Source organism: Perognathus longimembris, chromosome 16, assembly GCF_023159225.1.
Source record: "Perognathus longimembris pacificus isolate PPM17 chromosome 16, ASM2315922v1, whole genome shotgun sequence".
Lineage (NCBI taxonomy): Eukaryota > Metazoa > Chordata > Mammalia > Rodentia > Heteromyidae > Perognathus > Perognathus longimembris.
The window spans coordinates 55,505,592-55,513,716 of record NC_063176.1 but is presented as its reverse complement, the minus strand read 5'-3'; the positions used below and the strand labels follow the sequence as shown (position 1 = coordinate 55,513,716).

The 8,125-nt window shown below is 61.9% G+C and overlaps 1 protein-coding gene across 1 annotated transcript; it reads right to left on the bottom strand.

Moving 5' to 3' along the window:
• Nucleotides 1-3,455: 3,455 nt before the first annotated feature.
• Nucleotides 3,456-7,155, bottom strand: Msx1 (msh homeobox 1). The gene is made up of 2 exons (XM_048364100.1): nucleotides 6,494-7,155; nucleotides 3,456-4,384 (listed from the first exon to the last, which is right to left on the bottom strand). Exons 1-2 carry the CDS (start codon nucleotides 6,975-6,977, stop codon nucleotides 3,942-3,944), a joined length of 927 nt encoding a protein of 308 aa, XP_048220057.1. The 5' UTR covers nucleotides 6,978-7,155; the 3' UTR covers nucleotides 3,456-3,941.
• Between the last annotated feature and the right edge of the window lie 970 nt (nucleotides 7,156-8,125).

The window sequence follows — 8,125 nt, the reverse complement described above, 5'->3', positions numbered from 1 at the left end:
TAGCAGGGGCCCCGCGGTGGAAGGGCGCGGGAGGGGCCGCCTAGCCGCTGACCGGCACGACGGCGCAGGCGGGGCCGTGGCCCGGGTCAGCGGGGGCGCGGGGTGCGGGGCGCGGGGCCCCGAGGAGGGCCGAGGCCCGGCCGGTCCACGCCCGTCGCTGCCCGGCCTCCCGCGCCCGCCGAGGCCGGGCGGGGTCCGAGCGGGCTTTGCCAACGGACTCCGCGGCCTCCCCAACAAAATGCGGGCGCGCGCGCGGGGGAGACCCCGGCCACTCCCAAGGGGCCGCGCTCGCGTGAGGTCGGGGCTCGGCGGGGTCCACCTCACAAGCTAGGCCCGGGTTCCCGGGGTGGGGACACGCGCGCCTCGTGAGCCCGCCGCTCCGGGTCCCCGGCCGGCCGCGAATGGAGCCACTTGGGCGGTGCCGCCGACGGGAGGCTCCCGGGTGGAGCCAATTCCGATCCCCTCGGCCCTCGGTCGACCCTGACCCCGGGAAGGCCACCTCCGGGGCCGCAGCCCTCCCCTAGGTCTGGGGGCGCGCGGTGGCTGCGCACGGTCGGCCCCCGGTACCGTTCCGTCTCCATCGCAGGCGCCCCGAAGCGCGCCGGGCGTGATTCCTGATCAGGAAACTGATGCGCGAAAGCCCCGACCGACCAGCAATAGGGAAATGGGGGAGCAGTGGGGGAGAGGGGAGGGGGCGAGACGCGGTGGCCGGAGGAGCCCCGTGGCCAACAAACACCTGCTTCACCCGCCCGGTGCGGCTCAGGATCCTCGCCCTGCCCCGGCCACAAGCATGTATTGAGCACTTTCGGTGTACACGCGCGGTGGAGAGAGAGGGGGATCAGAAAGGAAAAGGGGGACAAAGAAAGGGCTAGATGGAAAGAAAGAAAACTGGGAAAGCCAAGGCGCGGAGGAGCGGACGGGCACCCTGACCCAGGGCGGGCAGCGGGCTGGGGTCTCGGGGCGGTGGGCCCCGTTCGCCCCCCTCCCGCCGAGGCGCAGGGAACTGGGGGGCGGGGAGGCGCCCCCGCCTCGCCTGCAGCTACCGCCTCGCTGGAGCCGCGGCGCGTCTGCAGAGCGCGAACCGTTGCTCATTACGGCAATTATGTTGCTCTAAATTTGCCTCGACCCTAAATTGCCGAAGTCGGAGGAGCCAGGAGGCCCTGGAGCCTGGGCCGATGGAGACACTCGATCCCGCCCGCCATTCCTCTGTCCCGCGTGAATGGAAAGCACCCCCGCGCGCTGTGGGGTGAGCTGAGAGCCCACCCTGGTTCCCCCAGATCCCAGGGGTAGGAGAGGGTGCCAGGCCCATTCCAAGGGCGGGAAAAGCGAGGGGCACAGGGATGGTGGGGGGGGGCACAGAGATGGCAAGGTCCGGGGGACCCACTGTCAGGGGAAGCAGTAGTTAGTAGTCAGCAGGCTGGCACCGCTCGTCTGACTTCAAGCCCCAGGACTGTCGTCGCCAGTGGCGCTGGGGAAAGAAACCCAGAAGAGGCGTCCATCCTTGAACGTCTTCATTTGCAGAGAAAAGGAAAGGTGGGGGAAGCCTTTTAAGAAGCAGCAGATTTCTTGGCCTTCAAACACCTTTAAAGACCACCCAGTGGGGTAGTCTGAGCCTTGTAGGTGGAACTCCTCCCCGGGGCGGGACGGCTCAGCCCTGGGTTCGGAAGGTGCTCTGGAAATCCAAAAGCCCAAGGCCACTGCTCTGCCCTGGACCCCCACAGGCTCCTGTGGTCAATGGAACCTGGAACCATGCTCCAGGTGGGGGCTGTGACAACTTCAGACTGTCACCCAGGCCGAGCAATCCAGACCAGGGTTCAAGGTCTGGGTACAGGGCTACATGCCTGGATTCAACCGGCTGGGGAAGCATGACCCTGGTCTCTTGGAATTCCCAGGCTCGCCCACAGGCCCACAGTCCCGGGACTAGAAAGGCAAGGAGGCTGGAAACTTCCCCTTCACTCTGCACAAACATTTGCCCTTCCCCAAATCCAAGACCAGGTACAGAGGCTGCTGGATTTCAGCAAGTTGTCTAGTGTCCCCTCCTAGTGGGTGGGGCAGAGAGCCAGGGCCTCCTCGGTGGAATTGGGGTGAGCCGGCTACTGCTGAGCAGAGGCTGGCGCGAAGGGTCTCCGAAACTTGGCATTTAATGGGGCGGGCTCAAAACAAGAGGAGAGAGAAGTTCCGGGAACATAATTGGTTTGATTTAATAAGGGGTCATTTTTGTCTTCCATATCCTTGCAGAATTCTTCCCAGGAGATGCAACCTGGAACTTCTTCAAATATACTTTCCTTGGGAGCCTGGACCCCACTGACTACAGAAAAGCAAAACCATGTTTATGAGCGCTGGGAATCTCTGAATTTTCTCATGGGAACGTGAAGGCACCCCTATTCTGGGGGTTTGAAGAGTCCCCTCAAACCTCGCCTTCACCAAGCCAGATGCCTGGTGGCTCCTCCCTGTTATCCTAGCTACTTAGGAGGCTGAGATCTGAGAAGTTCAAGGCCAAGCCAGGCAGAAAAGTCCATCAGAATCGTATGTCCAATTAACCAGCAAAATGTTGGAAGAAGAGCCGTGACTCCAGTTGGTAGAATTTCAACTTTGAGTGAAAAAGCTAAAAGCACAGGATCCAGGCTCTGAGTTCAAGCCCCGTTACTGGCGCCACAAAATAAAATAAAAAAAAAATAATAAAGAAGCTTAGCAACTGCTTCTCTCCCCCCACCTAGCCTCCTGTGGGAAAAACAGGTTTGTGGAGGTGGGGATTGTCTGGATTAGCTGTCTACAATCATCAAACCATTCGGGCAATTCGCTTTGTTTTCATAGACAGCTTAAGAGCGGAGAAAAAAAGAAAAGAGTCAGTTAAGGGTCGCCTGAGCGAGCGTCCATTTCAGCTTAAAGCGAATTGGAAAATTGAGCCTAATTATCACAGGTAATTGCTTCAATTCTCCACTTGACTTTGCTAAGGTAGATCTGTCTGCTGTGTCCCAAAAAGGCAGCCCCTCTGTTTCTGGAGACTTCTCCTCGCCTTTGAAAGTAAAACGTTCACCCAGCTGGAAAGCAATTGTATACGTGAAGAGACAGCAAGAAGCACAGTTCAAATACAGGAGTGAATCGGGCGGAGATTTTCTTTTTGTAGCTTAAAATTAATTTATTTAACAAATATAGCTATAATATAAACGATAATAAAATTTCAAATATACAGTATATTACATAGTACACACAGTCCCTTCCAAAGGGGTGTTTGAGAGCCACGAAAAATGTACTGTTAAATAGAAACAGCTTTTTTTTTTAAAACACTTTTTTTTTTCCAGGTCCTGGTAAGAGAAAAGTTCCTTCAAACCTACCTGTGCCACGCATCTGTGTGTGCCCTACTCCTCCCCACCCCCAGGCACGTGCTGTATGTGGGCACACACGTGTGCGCGTGCTCACACACACACGCGCGCGCGTGCTCACACACACACACGCGCGCGCACGCACGCACACAGACAGAGCAAGGTGTTGCTGCTGAGACTTCGTTTCCCAGGGCCAGGCCCTGGGATCCATCTCCCCTTCAGTCTTCTGTGTCCCGACTGTCCCCGTTTACGAATCCCGCATTTCCAGCGTGGTGTCCGTCACGCCGGGAAGCAGCTAACATGGGAGATGTGTTCTCTAGTCCCCTTCAGTCTGTCAATTCTATTAGGGATCTTGAATACAACAGAGCCTCTGGGGCCTCGGTTTCTCCGTCTGTAGCTGGCGGGTGCGGGTGCGGAGGCCTAGGTTCTAGAAGCATTCTAAGAGACCCTTCCAGGCACTTTTTGGAAGGGGATCAGACTTGGGGGGGGGGGGCGGGGAGAATTCAGGAAGCAACCGGAAGCACAGGAGCTGGGGTTTAAAGAGAAAGGGTGCAGAGTGATGCTCTCCCGCCGGAAGAGGCATGGCTGGCACCGGAGTGGGGAGACCCGGGGCCCCATCTATGTGAGGTGGTACATGCTGTAGCCTACGTGGGCCGTGTAGAGTCCCACGGGCGCCACGGGCAGCGCGGCGCGCTGGAAGGGGCCCGAGGCGCTGTAGAGCGAGGCCCCCGCGGCCGCGGCCACGGCCGCCGGGCCGCCCAGGGGGAAGGAGAGGCCGAAGGCGGCCGGGGGCAGCATGGGCTTGGCTGCCATCTTGAGCTTCTCCAGCTCGGCCTCCTGCAGTCTCTTGGCCTTGGCGCGGCGGTTCTGGAACCAGATCTTCACCTGCGTCTCGGTGAGGCTGAGCGAGCTGGAGAACTCGGCGCGCTCGGCGATGGAGAGGTACTGCTTCTGGCGGAACTTGCGCTCGAGCGCCAGCAGCTGCGCCGTGGTGAAGGGCGTCCGCGGCTTGCGGTTGGTCTTGTGCTTTCGCAGGGTGCAGGCCGGGGGGCTCAGCCGTCCTAGGGGGCCGTGGGAGAAAAACAGGCAGGGGGTTAGCGCTTGCTGGGCAGAACGCAGATCAGCAAGGGGTACTGTTAGCGGGTGACTAAGCACTGCTCTGTGTTCCGCGCCATGGGAAACTCTAGAAAAACACTCGTTTCGTATTCACACCACAGTCCCACAGGGCAGGCGTTCTTGTCTATTTTTTTTTGTTGTTGCAAGTAAATGAACTGAGATTCCAGAGGAAATCCAAGCATGTTCAAGGCCAGAGCTCAGCTGGGCAGAGATGGGGTGGCAGCTGAAGAAGGCCTCACCCGCCGGTCGCTCCCAGGCCGCGCGGGAACAGGCCTGGTGCCGGGGCCCCAGGGCTGGGAGTTTTATGCAGTTGGCCACAGCTCTGCGCTCGGCCAGTGCTAAAGCTGGGGTCGGCCTCTGCGAGACGCAGCGTGGACCTTGGAATCCCTCGCTCTTTCCCCTGGAACAGCCCTGTTCCTACAAGCAGTCCGGAAACCCCGGTAGAAGACGCTCACTAGCTTCTTAGAGGTCACACTGGAGGCAACTCTTAAATATATAAACGGCAAGCTGGGGTGATGGAGAAGGGGGAACTCTCCATTTTAACAGGGCAGTAGCTCGCCTCTGTTTTCCTGTGGGCTTCTTTCAGAACCCCCTCCCCCCTTGCAGTGTCAAATCTGAAGTGTTTTTTTTTTGGGGGGGGGAGAAGGCCATGCCATAGTTCCTACCCTTTGGGCTCCATTTACTGACAATGTACCCAACTGTTCTTGTCTTTTGGCTTCTAGATGAGCCTCAAGGAAGGACAGAGGGCCAGTACTGAGCCCCCAGCTAGGGTGGATTCAGGATGGGGGGCACTAGGTGCTGTCACTCCCGTTACCATGTTCCTAGCTAGATGAACCACACGACGAAGTATTCCAGGTATCCCACTGATTTGGGGCCCAGGGGCTCAAGGCCCTAAACCAAATTCCCCCTCGGAGGGAGGATGCGTTGCCTTCACAGCAGTTGGGGTGTCACCGAGAGTGAAGTGAAATTGAGGGTGCTTCATGAAGCATTCTGGTTGTGCTCAGTTGTATTTTATTTTGTGTGTTGAAAGGGGGGGGAGAGGGGGAAGATATTTAGACTCAGACCACCACCGGAAGGTGAGTCAAACAAACCCCCACCTCTTCCCCGGATACGGGAGGCCGTGGACCTAAGCCTCACTTTCTGCCAGGCCTCCCCGGGAGCCGGTGGGCACCGAGGGAAATGTCAGCCCCTTGCTCCAGCGCTGGGGCACCTTCTTCTGCCATGAGCCGAGGGAGGGGCTGGCTTTTCCAAGACGTTTAATCCCCAGATAAAAATCACCGCTGGGCACCACGCTCCTCCAGCCATTGAAATCGGGCTGCTATTATGCAGCGTCAAATAATCGAAGGAAACGAGGAAAACTTGGGAATTTCCCGTGCTCCTGAAATATCTCCGAGAGGGCTCGCAGGGCAAAGAGGCCCGAGGGCTTGGAGGCCTCCCAGTTACCCCAGAACGGGGCCGTGGGCGGCCGGGGTCCGACGCCATGGAAACGGGGTGCAGTCCCCAGTCTTGTTGTCCCCCCCCCACCGCCTCGAACGCGAGTTCCCTCACCCCCTAAAGCAGGAGTTTGGTGAAGGCTTCTCCACGGACGTGCTTTGCACGGGGGTGTCCGGCTCGGAGAAAGTGAAAGTGCGCGGCCGGGACGCCCGGCTCGGGACCCGCCGCCGGGGTGGGGGGGACCACGCTCGGGGGCTGGGTTTAGGGGTCACATCGAGGATCCGTAAGTACTCCGGGAGCCCCGGGGACGCGCAGGGAAGGAGGTGCCCAGCGCCGGGCGTCCCACGAGTGAACTGCCACCGCGCCCGGGCGTGGGGATCGTGACCTGGGAAGCCACCCGCCCGCCCTCCCCGGGCCTCGAACTTTCTCCCCAGGTGGGGTTGGCTGGAGGCTCCAAACCTGGCCTCGTCGCCGCCCAGCTTGCAGGTACCCGGCTACAGGTACGCGGACGGCCGAGACGGCCCGGCGCCAGCGCGCGGCCCGGCGCCCCGGGTCCCCACGCCCCTCGCGCCCCGGGTCCCACACCCCCCTCTCCCGGCCCCTCCTTCGCCGCTACTCACTGGCCGGGGGCGGGGAGAAGCGGGGGGTCTGCATCCACGGGGTTCTCTCGGGCTTCTCGGGGCTCTCGGCTTTGACCAGCGCATCTTCTGGCAGCTTCAGGAGTCCTCCCACCGAAAAATGGCCGAGCGGCCGCGGCGAGGAGGGCGCATCCGGGGCGCCCAGCGACCCGGGTCGGGCGCCCAGGGGCTGCGCGGAGCCGCCCGCCGCGGGCGGCGCGCCCTCCGAGGCCGCCAGGGCGCTCTCCTTGGCCCCGGGCTTCCTGTGATCGGCCATGAGCGCCTCCACACTGAAGGGCAGGAGCGAGGGGGACACTTTGGGCTTGGCCCCCTCCTCCTCGGCGCCCATGGCGGCCGCCGAGGCCGAGGCCGCGGCCGTGGCCGTGGCGGGGGCCGGGCCCGCGCCTCCCCCGGCCGGCTTGCCGAAAGCGGAGTCCTCCACTTTGACACCGAGCGGCACCGAAGTCATGTCAGCAGCCGGGGCCATGCAGAGCCGGGCCCCCGCGCGCGCTCCAGCCGCAGCACAGGCCAGCGGCCGCCGGGCATGGGGTTCGGGCGGCCCGGGAACGCGGCGGGCTTCGGGGACCGCTCGGGGCCGGGGCCCGGCAGGTCCTCCCGCGCGAGCCTCCAGAAGGCCCGCTCCGGGACGCTGGGGCCTGGCTCCCCGCCGCCGCCGCCCCGCCGCCCCGCAGGCCCGACTCCCGGGCGCACTCGCCGGCTCCGGCTCCGGCCGCCGCTCCCCAGAGAACTTGCTAATAAGGCGAGGCCCGAGCGGCGGCGGCCAATCACCGCGCGAGGGGGCGGGCCCGGAGCGGTCCATTGGGCCGCGCTCCCGGGGACCAGCCTCGGGGCGCGCCGGGCCCGGGGGGGGGGGGGGGGGGGGGAAGGGCGCGGAGAGACGGGCCCCCGAGGGCGGAGGAGAGGAGGGGTGCCCGCGGCCCGGCTCCCCGCGCCCAAGCCCCAGCGGCCTCGGGCTGTCCGGGTCCCCGTCAGTCTCCATCTTTGCGCGTTCCTCCAGGACTTTCCCCAAGGCCCACTCCCCTTCGCCCTTCGCCCCCTCTCTCCCCTTCCCCGGGCTCCCCTTCCCCACTCCTCGGATCCCCCCCCCCTCACTTTCCTAGTTTCCCCGACAGCTCACCGGCCCCCACCCCTGTCCCGCTATCTGTCACTATCTGTCCCGCTTTCTCCACCACTGCAATATGACTTTAGCTCATTTCGTAAAAAAATCCCTTTATTTTTATTTTATTTTATCCTTATCCGTGCTCGTAGAAAGACACTGCTTTCCCTTTGGACGGCCATCCTTTGCTTCCTGTTTCAGAACTGTCAGGGGCCGGGGAGGTGCCGGCTGCTGGGGGGGCGGGGTTGCCCCTGGAACTTCGGGATGAGGGGCTCGTGGGCATCCAACCCGCTTACTTCCATAAAGTGTCCCCCCCCCCAAAAAAAAAACCACACAACCCTTCTCTTGGGAGAATTTTGCCCTTACTAATGACCGGCTGTTGAGGAAGGAGCCGCTGAATCCTTCGGATAGAAAATGTATCGAACTGAACCCAACAGAAACGTCCCCCAAACGGGGATCCGGCCTCAACGTGACCTGGGGCGGAGAGTCCCTGGAAACAATCCCATCTCCCCATCTCC